General features: G+C 37.0%; 1 protein-coding gene across 1 annotated transcript in view; it reads right to left on the minus strand.

Moving 5' to 3' along the window:
* Positions 1-20,092, minus strand: part of LOC131690073 (nose resistant to fluoxetine protein 6-like) — a 73,875-nt gene extending 53,783 nt beyond the window's left edge. The window contains exon 1 of the mRNA XM_058975570.1: positions 19,241-20,092. Coding sequence (XP_058831553.1) covers positions 19,241-19,601 — 361 coding nt within the window. The 5' untranslated portion in view covers positions 19,602-20,092. The remainder of the gene's footprint in view (positions 1-19,240) is intronic.
* Positions 20,093-20,365: the final 273 nt, after the last annotated feature.

Below are 20,365 nucleotides of genomic sequence, written 5' to 3' on the forward strand. Positions count from 1 at the left end.
TAGAGCGCAAATGCATCAGTTTTGCCGTTTTCGAGTTGTGATCAACACGTTTTCAAATATTTCGATCATACTTGCACAACACAATATCAAATTTATTGGCTACACGTCGTTGGTTACATAGCACAGAGATAACTTGAATTACACATACCGCCGTCTCTGAGCAATCCCATTCGGTAAGCTTGTGATGCACTGATGCTTTGAGGAATGCTCGCTCGAAGGTTATGTGTCGTTATGACTCAGGGTATTAAGAAGTGTTTTCAGGGGCGGATCCAGAAAAAAAATTCGGGAAGGAAAATTTCGATTTTTAAAATGAACATTGTACAATACGGAAAAAACCTCATTTAATGAAAATCAGTATTGGTGGCCCCCTGTCGCGCAGGGTTTTTCATAGGTTGTAAATTATTGACAGTACTGACACGTGGGAGACTGATTGTTATATGTACAGAGCGTGATCTGTGAATAGGCTGAGCCAAGTTCCAGGGTCATGAAAGACGGAATTGGATTTTTCAACCGTATTCTCACCCCTTGAACCCCTTTTAGAGTGCCTGAAAAAAATCAATGTACATTCTTAACGGAGAGAACCTCTTCATATTGCTACATAAATATGCGAATGTATCCACCAGATCGTGTAGTCGTTCATCGACCAGTACCGTCTTTACACCTGGGCACACTGGGCCCCGGGATTTTGGGGTCCCCGCGATGAGGATAGGCGCATAAAATCATACCGAATATCTGCACTCCTGGCGCAATGAAAACATTAAAAAAAGAGCGGCCCAATCATTATTTGTTTCAAAAAATATTTCGATTAGCATTCTTGGAATTATATACCGAACACAAGTAGAATATTCTTTAGCCGTTGATTTCAATTTCGGTTAAACCAGATTAATGTCAAAGGCAAAGATACACCACTATGATTTGCGCGACATATACTCGACCAACCAAAGAATCGTTATTCCTTATCCAGCAGCAAAAAACGCGAGGCTTGAAAAAGAATCATCCTCGTTCTAAATCATCTGAAATTCGCCAACACAATATTGATTGATTGCAAAGCCTTCTGTGCGCGAAGTGGTATGTTTATTGAAAGACAAAATATGGTTTTTTTGAAGCTACATTATATCCAGTTTTATCACATCAGGAACGTAGTACTACTAACGTTCAATATATTAAGAATAACTTTTGTAAACCCCATAGCTTAAAAATAGAGATCAATAAAAAGATGGGCAGGTAATGTCAGAGACATAACCGGAGTGAAGTAGAATACACTTTAGTTTGTTAACACGAATGCTACAATTTTGACTATCTTCTGATAGGTTGTATTAAAACCAGCTATTTCGTTATTTCTAATGGAAATACCGAAATATGGTACATCGAAACCTAAAATATTCGAACATATTTATCCTCATATGGTAACCCTGAAAAGAGCATTTAATGAGAGTGAAACAATTCATTTGGAACAGCAGAGAATCGGATATACTTGTACAGTTATTTCGCTATTTCCATTAGAAACATCGAAATAACTTATTTTAATAAAACCTTTCTGAAATTAGTAAAAATTGCAGCATTCGTATTAATAGCTTAAAATGTATGCTACTTCATTTCGGTAATGTCGTTGACATTATTTTCCCATCTTTTTGTAAGAACACGACGATATAATCACAACAAACGGTCCTTATTAGGACCACAAAATCGTTCTCAGAAGAATTACGAATGAAATTTCCATTTCGCACTTTGGAAAATAACTTCCCTTTTATCGGGTTAGTTATTTTCTATAATAATATCCGAAAAATGTGCGATAAACCAAATAAACTGATTAATTGGAAGGAAGCAAGAAAATACCTACAAAATTTGGATCAGAAAAGTGACATTGACGGAAAAATGCTTTGATCGTTTCTAAGTGTTTGGCAACTGAAGTTGCCGATTTGTTTTCCAACGTCAATTATCTGACAAGTGGACTTGCTGAAACCGACTGAAATTCTTTCCGACCAGATTTGCGGCTTGGTTCATGAAATTAGCGGTAACCAATCAGGAACGAGCTTCAGTCAGATGATTAGAAATCGGTTTTTTTTTTCGTGGGTGTATGCTATCTTACATCCATCAGAAAATAAAATGATGGCTTCTGCTAGTAGTACGTTTCAACACAAACTGATTCATCCACCAGTCGTGTACAGCTCACAAATATTTCTCGGTATTGTACAGCCATCCGTTCGCGCCAAGCAACCAAATACGAATGTTGATGGAAACAAATCTGTAGCGGACCTATATTTAAAACTTTTCATCATTTAAGTGTTCGGTTGGTGCACCATATTGACGGCTCTGGCCGAGATGAGCTGAAAACTTTCACGATTTTCGGCAGTTTTTGAAAGATTTTTTAAAACACAGTATTTTCGCATGTTATACATACTCCAAATTTTAATACTACATTGCGGAACATATTTTCGATAAAATTGCCTTAAACCTCAAATGATTCTATTAAGTATGAAGGAAGTTATTAACGTTCAAAATCTGACGCGACTGCCACAGCCGATATTTTGAAACGGGCCCCCATACTGAAACGTTAGAAGTATTCTACTTCAAAATTAAAAATACTTCTGTTATACTTAATAAGATACTCAATGTAATTAATGCCGATGTGCAAGTACTTAGAGTATTTTAAGTACATATTGGCAATAATTAAAATGCTTGGCGTATTTAAAGTACGAATGCAATGCACTTAAAATCTTTTCTGCAATTAAATTACAATGAATTTAACACGTATTTTCAAAATATTGGCGGTAATTAGTGTACTTCAAGGCACTTAATGGTACTGAAAGTAACTAATTAAGTGCAACTTCTGGCACTACGTCGTATTGAAGATTTAGTGCTTGCCACTTGTAAATGCATATAACCTTCATACCATTCAGTTCCACCATGTTAGAAACAATGTACTGAGAGGCTTCAAAGAGTAACTTGAGCTTTTTGTTAACCGTGACAATATGATACACGTGTTTGAGTGTGACAAAAATTACATTCAATGTTTGTGGAAGATAATGCAGTCGGGACTTAACATACAGCGACTGTCAGCTGCACTCGTGAAAACCAGTGGAACGCTTTGTTCCACGCTGTATGCCAAAGCGTCGGACGAGAAAAGGTAGATCAGAAGCCGAATTCTTGCAGTGACTACACGTCAAAACAGGGAACGATCAGAGTATATGTAACGAGAGTGAAGACAGCTGTCATGATTATCTGTCAGTGATATTCCAAACGGACAAACGACCTCTCAAAATACATGGATTTGACTCGTTTGGAATGAAACTGACAAAATATCATTGTTCCAATTTTGACAGCTTCAAAGCTAGAAATAGGTGGATTACATTATTGGGCCATTTGGAAGTGAGGGATTCAACCTTTTCAGAAGTTACTCGCGTTTCTCCATCAACAAAAATAAGTTTTTCAAAAGGCCCATAATATTTCCTATAACTTTCTCTTAGACATCAAGGCGATATTGTAAACAGTTTGAAAGCTAAACGAAAACAATCAAAATACTGTTCAACCAAAGGGTCTGATGATTAAACTAAATAGTTCGATAATATATTGGTTGTTTTCATGTAGCTCATTTGGGGTTAAAAAATCGCCTTGATGTTAAAGGAGAAGTTACAAGAATTGTTAAGGGCCCTTTTAGAAGAATGGTATATGACACTCGGCCCTCCGGTCCTCGGTTGAAAAGTCGATTTTTTTAGTGATTGCATAGCCTTTATTTATAAGAGAAAGACAAAAACGATCAATACACGGTTTGAAAATAAATAAATTTATATCCGAAATGAAACCGCTGCAATCCTCGAGTTGTAGTCCAGTTAGTTCCCACGTTTTCGTTAGTTTGCTCAATCCAGGCCTGTGCGCAGAAAATTCTCAAGGGGGTGGGGGTTTTGATTTTTTAATGTTTATTTTAAAAAAACATGCAGAAACCCTCAAACTTTGAAGATTTTTTCAGAGGCCTGGACCTAGTCTTGTGAACCAAACGACTCAGCTCAACAAATGGGGTAAATGTTTGTTATCGAGAAGGAGTCATCAAAAGACACCGCTGCATAGTGGTCGGAAACTCCAAAAAACGTGAACTTAATTCAGTGGAGGCCAAACCATCGAATATATGCACAGGGTATCTTTGGACGAATTTTTCGTATGAATCAAGGAGTTTTTATTCTCAGGTGATCTTGATCATCAATAACGCCGATCAGTCATATTGGTTTTAGAAAAGACAGCTAACAACATTGTTTACTAATGTTTCAATGCGTATATATTGTGATTGTTTACTAGTTCTCTCCATAGGTTTGCTTTGATTTCAGTGGGTAAACAAAGTTGTTCGCTGTCATTTTTCTTCCCCGCCGTCTGCTGCATGCTTACCTCACTCCTCACCTAGTTACTGCCGAAGACGAATCACCATAGAATTCTAAGCACCTTGGTATGAATAATCCTCATAACCTGATAAAAATGAAAATTAGACAAGGCTTACTACGATCAAACTAAAAAACTATGTATGCTGGCAAGGTAAAAAGTAGAAATGCTCGTAATGAAGGATTTTGTTGAACAACTTAAACTTGTAGGACTTAAGGTTATCGATTTATAAATCGTTTTCTATGGAAACACCCTTAAATTATTTTTTTTTATATAACTTTTTCCACTGTGACTTTTCGTGCAAACTATGTTCAAACAAATGTGGATGCATTAAAACCACATAATATTGTTGAAGACTGTAAGTAAAAATACTCATTTGTTTCAATGTTATTGAAGATTTTAACATTTTTTACCGTTAATTACAAAATTTTACGAAAAAAAACGAAAAAAATGTTTTCGATGATTTTTGTATGGAAAAAGTAAAAAAAACACATTATAAAGTGAGCTTACCCTATTCTTAGGGTTCTAGAGTACCACGCATTAAACCATCTTACCTTTGTTATGGGTGGTTTGGACATTGAAAATAATGCCTGCTCGTCCATTTTGGTTTGAACCTTTCTCTCTTATACGCGGTTGAAGTTGGTGTAAAAAAATTTAAAATTGTTCAATAATTCTAAAACGAATGAATAGTTTTACAAGAGGTGTTCGCCGCGCCGCCGATTTTAGGTAAAATTGTTACATGCAGTCTTCAGCAATATTTTTACATGCAGTCTTCAACAATAATTTAATTTTTACATGCAGTCTTCAACAATGTGGTTTTAAAACCTCAATATTTGTCTGGATCATCGTTTGTACGAAAAGTTAGAGTGAAAAAAGTTATATTAAAAAACTATATTCAAGGGGGTTGTCTCAAAAAACGATTTATAAATCGACAACGTTAAGTCCTACAAGTTCAAGTTGTTCAATAAAATTCTTCATTATGCACATATCTTAAACTTTGTTTAAGACACCAACTTTCTACCTCGTCAGTATAAAAAGTTAATTTTTCTAGTTCAATCATAGTAAGTCATGTCTGATTTTAATTTTTATAAGATTATGGGGATTATTTATACGAACAATTCCTCCAAAGGCATCCTGTGAATATATTTTGACACTTCCGACCACTGTGCGCTACCTGCTGACTCGTGGTGGATTCGGATTGGTTTGTAGTAGTTGTTAAGCCAGCCGACTAAACCTAATCCTCTTGTATCTTGCAATCCTGATCCATCCGGGGCATGTAAGTACTGATTTATTAAGGATTGTGTTCTTGCTTGTTTTGTTTTGTGTTAATCGACATTTTTTATCCATAGCTACTTTTTCTTACTTGCTGTTTAACCTTCGCGATATATCTGACCTGCTCAGGTCTGCTGCAAATGTCGTCACCTGTTGAGACATGAACCGATCCGGAGGCGTCGACCATAAGGATTTACATCTGTTTACAACCACCTTCACCGGGCTTCTTATCCTTCTTGGTGCTAGTCGTTCCTATTTATCTGCTGGCTGGTGCTGAGAACTTCTCCGCGGCGGTATTTCACCGTATACCGATGCCGATTTTCGTGATCCTTTTCGCAGCCACTCCAACGGAATAATCTACGGCGGTGAAATTTCTCTAGACAACGATATCCCGATCTTCTCCCACTTAGTGTTTTTCCTCTTTAGCTGCCGTTGCTAGCCAGCTGACCGACATCTGCAGTCTACTCATTACTGTTGCTAATATCGAAGTTTGTCGAAACGTGAACCGATCCTTCAGAGAAGCCGTCCAACTTTGGGAGGGTCCCTTTCCAGGCACCCTCCCAAAGTTTCGTCCTTGGTTTCTTCATTGACTTGTCTCTAGAGTGACCGAACTTAAATGACATTTTATGTGTCAAAACCGGTTTGCAGTATATTTGTTTCCTGAACAGGAAGTTAATAAATTTTTAAAAGTAATTAAAAACCCTCAGGGGGGGGGGGTTGAACCCCTAAACCCCCCTTGCGCACGGGCCTGGCTCTATCTGATTTTGTCCCTGTAGACAAGCGGAGTTTAACTCCAAATCAGTAGTTGGGAGTGCTGGCAGTTCCATAGTTTTTGTGACAACAGAAGACTCAAAATGTGCTTGAATAGTTTATAAAGAATACGAGTTTATGTTATTTGATGTGCCGCGTGACAGGAATCAATAAAAAAATGCCGAAGAAGTGCAATTCGGAATTACCGGTGCTTAGGACGAACACTTAAGTTGAGCGCCCGAAAAAAAGTCGCAAGGGCGGAACATGCTTCGTAAAACCCGTTTCAAATATCTTAGAATATAAAAATCGGAAATCAACCACAAGCGTAAAAATGGAACAGAAATTATTCAGCATAAAAATCGCTTAAAAAATGTTCACCCGTATTTCAATATTAGTTCACAGTGATAGTGTTTAAATTCACGAAAACAACAAATACATTTTATAATAATGCCAGATTTGAAACTAAACTTTGGAAAATAGATGCATTAAAGACCCCTCCACATACCCCAATGAATATCCGTATAAAACCGGAACCAGCCATCCGGCCAGATCAGCACATACAGCCTATGAAACTTAAATGAATTGCATATGATTCGGTTAGTTGAAAATTGGCAACACACTTTACTCGGCACTGTTTGTATGTATACGTACGTCAGAATTGGATAAAACAGTGAAATGAAATCGCTTTTTTTGCAAAAGTGACATTAGCTAAAATTTACAAAAAATTTCAAAAATGTGAAAACATTTAGCAATTGGCTATGTTCCACGAAGGTTTGTTCACATTTTGTACAGAACAGGCAGTTGCGACATTATTCCTACTTTTGAAAACATCACGAAACACAAAAATTGATTTCCTGACAAATATTCTTATTGGCGTTAAAGTCACAATTGCAAAAAGAGCAGTGTATAATATGTTATTCGAAATAACCTCATTTAACAAAAATCAATGAAAAATTTGATTTGAAACGATTTTGAGTTAAAATTTTTCAAGAAGGTAAAAAACTACAAGGGGCAGCCTATGAGGTTGCACGAACTGTAGACGTAGGACCATACTACTAAATGTAAAATATTTATTTAATGCAAAATAATATTTAGAGTAATAACAAATCAAATGAATTTCTTACGTGAAGTTTAAGCAGTGATAAATTTTCGAAAAATCTGTGAAATTTTCATCAGAATGCCAAAAATTCTACCATCTGTGAAAAAGAATTTGTGATCAAAAATTGTGAAAAAAATCTGTGAATATGCTAACCCTGCAAACAAATTAGATATACCTACATTCGCCTTAAATATTGAACCCAAGCGCACAAAGCAAAATTAGTCAATGCTGATAATGATGGGTAGAGCGAAAGAGACTATGTTAACCGTGTTTGCAAATGGAGCTCGAATGTACAAGCGATTTCGTGTACGAATAATTGTGTTCGAGATTGTACCTAAAAGTGTGCTGGAAACGAACACAACACGAAAGAAAGCATAGTGTTTGAACGCTCAGTCGCGTGTTGGACAATACTGGGTAGCGTATCTCCACAGTCAGGATGTGAAAACACACAGTGGAGGGATCTGCTCCGCCTGCCGTTCAACAGGCAACTGAGCTTGTCACGCCAAATCCGTTCTTTAAATAGTCGATGATGACGTCATTCATAGAAGCGTAGCGTGCTAGGTACACAAATCTGTCGTGCTGGACTTGGGATGCGCTTCTGTGTGTAAATGCGCGATATTTTGACTAGGTTGTACATTATTTAAATTTAAATGAAATCAAAAATTTTTGCCAAAAGATTTTGATTTGATTTTGTATTGGAATCTATTCTTAGAAGTATTTCAAAACGATATGTGCAAAAAATTTAAAAATTTATCGTGAGATGACTGAATTATATGCGTTTAAAATTGGACCGCTTTTCGTTACATAGCATTTTTGTAGAATTTGCAAAGTGCACCCCCATATCGAAATCAAAGACGTAGTCCTACGTCAAAAATTCGGTGATGGATCCAAACCCCCAGGACCCCTGGATCCGACATTCCTAAAATAAGTGACGCTTTTAGATGGGGGGAGGTGATACGATAAATTGCGACATATTGTGACATATGGGGGAGGGGGAGTTAGCTAGAACGTTAAGTAACATGTTCTTACCGAAGAAAAAAAAATTTCAACGAATTTGTTACGTAATAAAGAAGGGGGATAGAGAAATTTTGTTACATGGAAGAAGGGGGGAGTCAATTTTGGACAATTTGCGTGTTACGTAAGTTATGAATGGTCCCTTAACCTTCTTTAGGTGTAACGAATAAGGTGTTAGCGGGTCATATTGACCGGATTTCGAATTCAGTTTTTAGATATAATTTTAGATACATTTTCAGTCAATTATTTATGTACGTGCACTCTGCACCCGAATTGTTTGCTGTAGTTTAATTTTTCAGTTTCTGGTAGATCTTACCGATTTCTCAGGTTGGCCTGTAGGAATCTATGTCGAATAGGGTCACATTTGGACTACTTAGATGAATACCGAACAGGTATCATAAATCACAGATTTATTGACAGAATACTAAAAATATTCACAAACAAAATAAAAATGAGAATGTATGTATACATTCTCATTTTTATTTTATTTGTAATTATTTTTAAGTATACCTCAATTTTGAACATGTTACAACCGATCTTGGATGTTCGGGATGCCAAATCCGCTGATTGCTCATGTCAAGTAAGTTGGCAAAAAGCTGAATGTTTCGCAAAGTTTCGTTCGGAGAGGCAAGAAACGGTCCGAATTGAAAAAGGACTTATAAGGTACAGAACTTTCCGAATCAGGACAAATGATTTTTTTAATACACTGCATTTTACTTTTCCGGTAAAAGAGGTATCCAATGATGGGCGCTAGGACGCAAACCAAGACGTGTGGGAAGGAGATTTAGCGGTAATTTCCTGATTCTTTTACAATAGTCTCGCAACATCACTGGACTCGTTAACCAATCGACACACGGTTAGTCAGGTATTTACTTCAGAAGTAATCCCCATTCTTCTGTCGCATCCAGTATTAGTTTACCGTCCGAACGTAAGCAAAAAGTGAGTCAATTATTCAATTTAACATGGCTGAGCAATGTATCGCTGAGCAATATGAAAGCACAACCTGCTGAGCTTTGCAACAGTCACGAGAAACCGGCTGCGCGGTCATAGGTGTGACCCTGAAGCATTGATAAATGCACTCATGTTGCAGAAATTGTCGGTTGTTGACGGCAGACCGGTTGTATGCTGATAAATAACGTATTATAGTGCCATAGCCAATCATAATAAAATATCTATATTTTAATTCTACAGATTCCCGATCTGGTAACAAAATGATCAGATCGAATTTTGACTGTTCCGTGTAATGGCAAGATATTTTCTTATTTTTGGTATTCGCTTCGGCATTTCCAAATTTAGGCTTGCGTTGGTCATGTATAAATAAAGATTGCTGTTGTTGGCCATCAAATTAATGCTTTATCTGTGTAATGCGGGAATTTATCCGCAATACCTGTCAGTTCGATGCTCCCTGTATATGTCAATTATACGCTGCTGGAATGAATAAGATATTCAATTGAACACTGCAAGCTCGCTTTCTTGCTTGTAGAAATCATTTAATATTTAGCTGATTGTTCTCTGCTGTATAACATCTCTGCTAAGTTTAGAATTATTTACTTCTTGACACAAGGTTGGTCCCACAAATGAGCGTCGTCAGAGAAGACAGTTTGTTATACTCTCACTGATTCCACGATGAGACTTTGCTAAAATCTGGTTTAACTCCCAACTGATCTCTCTGAAGCATACTGCTAGTTGGGACTAAAATCACGTACCCACTAATGTCAAAAACCGAATCCTCAGCATTAGCATCGCTATCAGCATTATAATCCGTATGATGTAGGGGTATAAATATTCATAATTAGTAGATAACTAACTATCGTTTCCAAAAATTCATGCATGTTTGATTAGATGAAAACCATGTCCTGGAAACTTGAAGGAGGAACCATATCAGTAATACCGTAAACCGGGGTGACATTGATCATCGGGGTGACTTTGATCACTCGAAACGTTTTTCGTAGATCGCTTATTAAACCAGAATAGTCAACCGAATCATTTGATTTTGAAATGATTTTTACTCTAAACTTATAAAATACTGATTTGCTATACTTTTTGAGTATATTTTTCGGTTTTTCGGTACAAAAACTACAAAAAAACCAAATTTGACTTTACCTTATTTTTAAGAAGCTTCGTAAAGTGTCTCTTTTTTATAAAACAAATAAATCTCAGATTTGAGCAAGAGTAATAAATTATAAGCGAGTTTTTATTTTCTTTTAGATTGGGATGTGCCAAATGTAGTTTTAAGGGTTTGTTTATTTTAAATACATTTTTTTTGTGAAACTAGTTGGCAATTTTTTCAAATTATTTTAAGCTAAAATTCGCAACATTTTTTTATTGTTCAATATTCCAGCGGGTTAAAATAGATGAAACTTTTTGAACATTTATAAAGCACTGAAATAAAACAATTTTAGCAGTTTTAAAGATTTTCAGAATCTTTTATTTTAGTTGGACATAAGTTATACGAATTTTGGCTACTCGAATTTTACAGTACATTGAAATACTTTGTATAATACCAATTAACATCTATTTAGCAATGAGTATCTTTCCAGAATTAGTTTTAACAAACATTTGAATGAAAAACATTGACATCCATAACTTATTGTGGGTGGACATGCAGGTTATCAAAGTCACCCCGGAATACGAAAACGGACTTCAACTTGAAATTATTTTTGGAAAAATAGCCGAAAGCGGACAATTTCAGTTAAAACCATCCAATCTTGTTCTCCATACATCAGTACATGGTTTAAAAATATTAAACTTGAAAAAAATGTGTTACGTCTAAAAATATGTAATGATTACTTCGAAAAGTGATCAATGTCACCCCGGTTTACGGTACACGTTTTTTTCAGTCATTCGTCGATCTATGTATAACTGTTCGTGTGTGGCTGTTGTCTACTAGGAGGATGGTAATCGTATTATCTTTTATCTGTCTCCTAACAAAAACCAGCGTAGAGCCCATGTGGCATCCGGCGGGTTAAAGTATATCAGCTAATAATTGATCCACTGGGTTCCTGCTCCCATGTAGTGAGAGACGACTGAAAACAGGAGTCCTCCAGTCGAGGTATTTCTTTGTGCCGAGGATTCAATGGCATGAATAAAATATCAGTCGCGCACGGGCGTCGTGAGTCTTTCGCTTGCTGTGTAAAGCGAATCTCTGACACAGCAGACATTTGTTTCTTCGCAAATATGAAATGCCTCGTGCATGTATACTTGTGAATAGTGCTATTGACGCATATCTAATATCCGACCTCACAACTCGCAATATTTGTGTAATATAATCTTTGAAAAAATGAAAATTACATTTGACGTAAACAACGCAGCAACGTATTTTGCTGTCCGATAATAGGATTTTACATGCTATGATATGTAAAATTGAAAATGGTGGCTCTTTTGATGTAAAACTCAGACTGAATGACCTAGAAAAAGCCGAACATCTCACATTTTTACATGTAATAAAATGTAAATTTATGTGAATTGGGATGCTTCTTTTGTGTGCATCTGGCAAGACGTAAAGTTACATGATTTTTTTTGCTGTGTATGACTGTTTATAACATCAATCGTCTATTGTTCAGAATATTTGCCGCATTATTAATCATCACCTTCTGATGATTTCAAAAGTGGTTGTATCATACTGTGGCAGAAATGGGTTTCCACTCATAATCGACAGTGATGCAAAGGCTCAACACACAGATTTGGGGCAGCTCAGAAATAATTTTGAGTGGCACCGAATTGATGGAAGATTTAAGTAGCCCACATCTGCATATACCTAATATAGGAATTTGCCCAACATTTGCACGATCTATCATAGACGAAGTGTTAGATGTAACTCTCTACTCTGACGGTATTACGCATGAGCTGGCAAACTGGTTCGTACCCAACGAGCTCTTACCGTCATTATCTAATCACAAGTACATCATCTTTGATCATTTAAACGTCTAGATGTAGCACCATCTTGCGGGTCTACTGTGTAATAATTCAATTTTGAATAAGTGGTGGTTCAAAATTGGATTTAATTGTGTGGACATTTCTAGAATTTGACATTCTCCCACTCTCTTTTGATCAAACCGGTTGATACGTGCAGGCCATTTCCTCTCCTATTCGAATTTTCGGTGACTTTCCACCACATCAGGTGTGAATACAGACGAGAAGCATGCTGACTTGCGAGAAGCATGCTCTTTCTAATCCCTTAAAAATAATTAAAATTTTGATAAAAATCAAAGAAAAAAAAGCACAATCGCATAGGCGGTCTCTCGAACATTGCTTCATCTCATAATATAGAGTCTTTGAGTCTCAATATTTATCGACTGCAAGCAAGGTTGGATAAAGGTCACTTTTCGATTGCACTGAAGGATGATCTGTCAAAAGATCTTCACGGGTGTCTCTTTTCAATCCCTCCTAACTCATTCAACCCCAATTTCAGTGGATTTGGCTTAAGGTATGCTATTGCTTGGTTCTCTTCAGATAACGAACAAAGCTGCACCTGGCTGGAACAGAAATTGGAGGAGATAAGTGGGAAGGCAGGGGACTTTCGTTATATTGTCGAACCATATGGTCTTCACCAGAATAAGATATTCCTTTAAATTCCGTGGAATCACAAGAAACGCTTCAACAGTATTTTGATGAGGCTAGATTTCCATAATCCTGTTTCGCTGGCAGTTTACTGGGAAGCTCTAAGAAGCAAGTCGATTACAAGGAAAATAGAGCAGTGTTTTTATAGTATCGAGGACCGTTCCCAGGAACTCTAGTCAAAAAAAGGTTATAAACTGAGTTATGGCTTCCAAAAAGTCACGGAGAAAGTTTATAAACCCAAAGCGGTTTAAGCAGAATTTGAATAGCGGTATCTCTTCGGGGGTGTTGTCGTTCTGTTATCTCAATATCTCCTCGGGGTGTTGATATACCCGCTCTTCGAGGAGTGTCTTTATTTCCTTGGGAGTGAAGAATACTTCCGTGTTGCCTGTGTCGTTATTTTCCTTATCCCTAACCTTACCACTTCCCCAATACACCCCATCAGGGCAATGATGAAAAGACAAATCATGGCAAGGCACAAATCTCCAATCAACATGGAGAACGTGCCATTTGAGCCAGTCGTTACTGATTCCTGATAATCTATGTATAACTGTTCGTACGTCATATTGTTGATTGTATTGAAAATCGGAATCTTCCAATCACAGCTGCAAATTCCCTGCCAGACTATCAGCTTACCGGCAATTAATATTTCCTCGTGATCCCTGGTAATATAAAACTTCGGCCACTGAAGCTGTTTGAAGTCGAATTCGACATACATTTCATCGTCTATAAGAATGCTTTCGTTGAATTTATTCAGAGTCTGGTCGTACAGCTTTCAGATCAGTCATCATGCTTTGCTTTGCAGTTGCTTAATAGCTCAATATTCAAAATAAACCTACTCGGTAGGGTTCAAACTGCACTGTGCACAGCTTCTTTGTTGGTCACATACTCGCCCGATCGTCCTGGATTTGTTTTGATAGCCTTCATGACGTTGGTTCACAATGTCGCTTCAGGGAACGAACACAAGTTCCTTGAAGCGATGCAGCAATGGAAAATTTGGTCATTTTAACTCCTGTTGGAGTCATTTTTTGTGCAGAATTATTTTTTTTTTCTGTTTTCTTCCATCATGCTGTAATTCGAGTCATCAATTTTTTTCTCAATTTTTACACTGTAAGAGAACATTTTGTAAACAAATTGCTGCTAGAAGATAGAAGCGCCGATTACTAAGAGCACAATACCTAGGGTGACCAATGACCATACGTCCTGGTTTCCCAGGACATGTCCTGGTTTTTCACTGACTGTCCTTGGAAGTCGAGAAAAACGCTTGATTTATCCCAGTTTTTCTCCTGTAAGCCTAAAATATTTATCTATATTGAGTCTACGCTGTATTCACTTTTGTTCAGTTTGCAGCAACGACCGACCAGAATACGACAAACAAAGCTTAATACACTTGATTCTCCCAATTTTAATATTCGATGTCTTTTTTAATCCTTCAAAAGTGCCTCGTTATTTCTCTTTTCAACTTCCTTTTCTTACGTAGAAATATGGATAGGTACACACCTGGACGCTTAACAGCAACTAACCTGCCGAGTCTAGCATCTTGCAGGAAAACAGGGAGTATGGAATGTCGCTCTCAAACTGATTTGATTTACACCAACTTATCCTCTGTTTGATAACAATGGAAAAACAATTTTACTTTGGAATAAACGGTAGATTTGCAGCTATTTCGATCCTAGCTCTCCGATCGAGAGATGGAGATTGCCACGTACTTATTTTTACATCAGGAATAGCGGATGGAAGCTACTTGAGACCGTTGATGTTCCCGCTTTACTTCAATGACGTGTATTTAGTGTGGAAAACTCCTCGCCGGTCCAAAATATTTCGACTCATCTGCTCAATTCAGGATTGCCGATTTTTCCAAAAATAGCAAGAAACATTCGCTGATGGTGGTGTAGCGAGAACTGGGTGTGTGTAAATGCGAAAAGTGGCCGGTGATTGAATTCTAATGGACTTTCTGGCCTACTATACCGCAGAATTTTTAAACTACCGAAAACCTGCGAAGTAGGCACAGTTGATTGAAAGGTAACGGGGGGAGGCAGTCCCCTTTCGACTGTCCTGGTTTTTTACTCGTCTGATATGGTCGCTCTAAATACCAGATAAAAAAAACAATGTGCAAAGTAAAGCAGCCTATCCTTTGTGTATAGGACACTGCATGTCTCGTGCTACGATCCTACTGACATCCTTTATGAGCAGGATTCGAACATGTGACAGTCCGGGCACAACTTGACGGCTCCCATATAATGAACTCATAAGCAAATTTTGTGGTGATTTGGTGGCATCATGGCGGCTGATATGGACAAACATTTGAAAAAGGCGCATTGTTTGTCTTCCGTTGACCCTCTCAGTACACATTTATACGCTGTAATGTAACAAACAAACAACAATGCTCGCGATTCTAAAAGCATGTTTATTTGCACTTTAGTATTTTTTTCTGTGATGATCATTTTTAATAACAAATTTAAGATAAAATTTAATTATAATCGTTTAAAATGGCAGGCAAAAAAGCATTTTTTTCAATATGTTTTCCAATTTTATTATCTCAAAACATTTAAGACCTATATTGTTAGTACTTTCAGAAGAGTTGCTTGGAATGGCAGTGCCTAAAACTTCTTTGAAGACACCATCCTTCTACCATGTCTCATTAAAAAGTTAGGTGAAGCGCCGCCCTAGTGGCGGAGTTCCGAACTATTTTAATGCAATCATTTGAAGGCCTAGCCACTAAGCATCAACTTTGCAGAAGACACTATACTTCTAAAACGTAACCACGAGGAGTTATAATTTTTTCCACGTTTTTCCAATTTCCTACCACTGTGCACATTTCATGATACTCTATTTCTGAAGGAAATTATAAAGAGAAACCCATACCAAGCTTATGTCCGGTCAAATCATTCGGCATTTGATTCGGAATACTGAATGAAGTCAGTATGGATTCCAGCTCAAATGCAACAACCGATTCCGAAACCGATTGAGTCGGAATCGGCTATCATAAGTCAATTTATTGTCTTCTTCGTAATATTTTCCACTCATAAATCAGGTTTTCGCATAAAAAATAGTTGTTTCTACAAATCTGCATCACTAGCTTATAGGACTTGAGTTTTTTTTTTTTTTTCAAAATCGAGTTGATTTTATTACCGAAAATGAATTCGCCGTATTTTTTTCAAAGAAGTTTTCACCAATCTAATGGTTGTAACTTTATCTTAATAAAAAGCAATAGGCCATACTCCTAAAAAATAGATTTTATAAGATTAGAACACTTATCACTGCACATTCCTGCTTTATGAGCGAAACGAAAAGCTGGCTATACAGTCGCCATGGCGTTATTAACCCATTCATGCCCATGTTGTTTGTGGACAACAACGTTTTTAAACAGCTATGACTTTTGATTGAGACAAGAATTGCTCGCAAAAACAAGTAAGGCTAATAAATGTGACTATTGCCTTTCATTTGAGCATTAACAGTTACAAGGATCAGCCTTAGAACTGAAGTTATTGCAAATAGTCTGACTGGATTCCGATCGAGCAGTGCTGCCAGGAACAGTTTACGTTGGCAACGGAAAATGAATGTTTCATATATCTTCGTTATATTTTTGAAAACTGATAAAACTTATCAATTTGGACTGTGTTAGGCTACGTTTTCCATGCAATTGAACTATTGTAAATATTCTAGGAGAATTGTATTGAGCATAGGAAGGTAAAAATTGAATAGCTTCTAGCACTGCAAGGGAAGCACCTATCTTTATGAAAAACGATTTTTCGTGTATCTTGATCTCACCGTTTTTAAGGAAAAATAGTTTTGAGACCCTACATGCACTAGAAAAAAGTTGGGCATGAAAGGGTTAAGGGTAAGGGTACATAATTTGTTTTTATACACCAATTACTAAACATTTTCCGTTTCAGAGTTATAAGAACTTTTTCGTAAATAAAATGAGTTGTTCAAATAGCATTATCTTCGATTAGGGCACTTAATATTAAATACAGTTGCTCCCTAGTAATAATTGAGGCTTTAAGGAAGTTTTTGTATACCTTGCAATATTTACTAAAAAAATAGCTTGTTTTTAGTAAAAAGTTTATATAACTTTATAACGCAAGAAGCTAGAGGTTCAGTACATTAAGACAAACTGTTCTTCCTCAAAATATCTGAAAGTATTTCTAAATTCATCTTAATGAAAAATCAAATCTGCAGAAGTTATATAAATAAAATAATTTTTAAATAACACCCCAATTTTGTTTCGGTAAATTTCTTGAAAATGAAAAGTACAAGACATAGAGTTCCAGTCTTCGACAAAGTTTTTATAAATTCGATTTTCTACAATTTTATGGAATACTGCGAAACTCTATCACGAACCATTAAAAAGTTAATTTTCTGATATTAATAAATTTAGAACCATCTTAACCACTATTAAAAATAATAGAACAGTCTTGTAAAGTGCAAAATATTATTATGAGAGCGAAGCTTTATCTTCTATATTATCTACTGTAAAAGTAGTTACATACTACCAAGGGTCCATTCACGAAATACCAAATTTTTAACATAACTTGTAGCTTTCATTTTTTGCTAACATATCCTTTTGATGTTTTCCATAGTTTTTGAAGACTTCTAATACTCTAGCTTCTATTAATCAAAAGGTACAAGTACTTATAATATCAAACATTGATTCTTTGATATCAATTTTGTGAAATTTTGAAAAATATCGTGCTCGTTATTTTTTGCTCAATTTTATCTCGAATCATAACTTTCTATGTAAGATAGATCGTTCGCAAATCTATCAATTAAATTCTATGATTTTGTGAATGCATGGTGAGTTGTGCCTAATATACTAGGAATAATAAACCAGTTCAGAATCTTTGAAGAATATTTTACAATTTTTGTAAACTATTTTACGGGCACGCGTTACTAATATAGTAGGAATAATGGATCAGTTCACGAATACATGCATATTTTATGATTTAAATCGTGACTAATATATTAGGAATAATAATATTTTTTCAATAATAATATTCCGAGTTTCATGATTATATCCAGACTGTTTCGATTTTGTGAACGAGTTCACAACCACAAAAACCAAATCATAATGTGATAAATCACGTATCAGTTCACATCGTATAGTCAGACACTGAATAATGTTCCAAGATCTATGAATGAAAGCACTAGTCAAGTGACTTATGAATAATGGTTATACATTTGTGAACTAGCATACACAGTCATAAACTTGTAAACACGTACAGAAAATCGATTTGGTAATGACATGTTGGAAAGCGTGTCTGAAGTTCACAAAATAAAAACAAATATCTTCACTAATAAAAAAGTAATTGGAAGTTGAAAGTTTGTTTTGAAAAATCACGAACTTTAATATGTCACAGTTCTCCCAACAAAATATCCGGAACACGGTCATTTTCAAAAAACTGGCCTCGGTTCCTGAAACTAGACGAATTTTGTGATCGTATTCAAAAAACCACATCAAATTTCGTGTGGAACACGGCTGAGAGCATCATTTTGAAATTTAATATTTTCATTGAAATGGTGCTTGGAAATGTTAACTACACACCAACGCCCCAACGGGGTAAATTAGAAGGAAACATTGCTCCATAGAACAAAACATTGTTGATGTTTTACCTTGCTCTTTACCTTCGAACGTTACGATATGTAACAATTTTCGATTTATTTATGAAATTAATGAAATGTGAACTTCATGCACGACGCGACTGCTCGTGCTATTTTTTACGCGACTTCCGGAAGGATAATGAAAAGTATATGTCAAAACTCGCGTCAAATTGACTTGAGAGATAAACAGGAGATTGATTGATGGATAGAATTTAAAACCAAAGTCGCACGGCTCGCTCAAAATTGTTTTTTTCGCAAGGATTATAAAAATATTAAACTAAACCCACTCTGAAGCGGATCCAAAACCGATTTCGACATAAGATCATCCGCCATCACCGCTCAGTTTTCTCAGATAATAAATCTCATCCGTAAGTTATACCGAAGTGATTGCCAAACCCCGCCAATTTCGACCGCACTCTACCACTATACTACCCAGTGGTTCAGTAACACCCAAGTAGGCCAAGGCCCATATCAGATACATTGAAACAGCCAAAAAGTACCAAAACAGAAGACATAAAAAATCAGTCATCAGTACACCTCCACTTCACAGCTGGAAAGAAACAACAACCGTCAACCTACCCTTCAGCGCCCAGATCTCCTTCTGCTGAATCCCCTCGTATATCTGCTGCAGCTCACTGTAGCACAGTTCCGACAGCTCGTCACGCTCGGCTATCGAAATCAACCCGTAGATAACCGAGGTGTGCTTCAGAATCTCCTTCTGGCGCAGAACTCGACTACCACCGGTGACCAGGTGTTCTTCGATCGTGTCCTCCTGGTGGCAGTACTTGCCCGTACACGATCGGTTCTGTACACGGTGGGAGTGACGATACCCAACGGTTCCATTGCTGCTTCTGCCGGACACCGGCGATGATGCCATAAGGACCACGGCAATGACGATTGAGAGCACGCTCGTCATGGATGCGAAACGGATTGAGGTCATTTTTTCACCTTTTGCTTCACCAATTGTTGATTATCGTTGGCAATTCACCTATTTTTTGTTTCACTTCTCCTCGGCTGCTCACTATATTGCACTCACCGCAAAATCAGCTGCTGAGATGAATCACTTCATAACATCATTGCACTTTTCGCCTCCTTCTTGAGACCATGCAAAGACCCTCAACGAAACACCGTGGCACAGTGCACTCGAAAATGAACGAAAACAGAGGAAAAAAAACAATCTTACGAGTCAGCCGGAACAGGCTTCTTTCATTGAGTAATACTGTTTCACGAGTATTTTTTTTATCGTTTCACTTCTCTCCTGCTAGCAACCCAAATTTGGCTTGCTTCTTTACGTAATATTTATTATCACCTCTCCGCCGGTAACACGCGAAATAATACGTTGGGTCACAAGAAAAAACGGTCAAATAAACGCCTAAACACCTTCGATGAAGCCAAGTCAAATTTTGGCACACTTCGAAGCTCACGCGACTCCCAACTGCACACAGGATTTTTTCTACACTCGTCAAAACTTTTTGGCGCACAAACGCTTGTCGAGGTATGATCGAAAAAACACTACACTATTCAGCACTTTACGTTAGTCACTCACCCGTTTGAATTTGCGTCCCGATCTACGATCTATCAACTCAGCATTCGTCTGCAGCAGACGATGCAGATCGCACGATTATGAGGGCACTCCCCGAAAAATGTCAAACGAGCATCAGGCCACGAAAAGCCTTGAAAGATGACGGACCACACAACAGCCAA

The sequence above is a fragment of the Topomyia yanbarensis genome, chromosome 3 (genome assembly GCF_030247195.1).
Source record: "Topomyia yanbarensis strain Yona2022 chromosome 3, ASM3024719v1, whole genome shotgun sequence".
Classification (NCBI taxonomy): domain Eukaryota; kingdom Metazoa; phylum Arthropoda; class Insecta; order Diptera; family Culicidae; genus Topomyia; species Topomyia yanbarensis.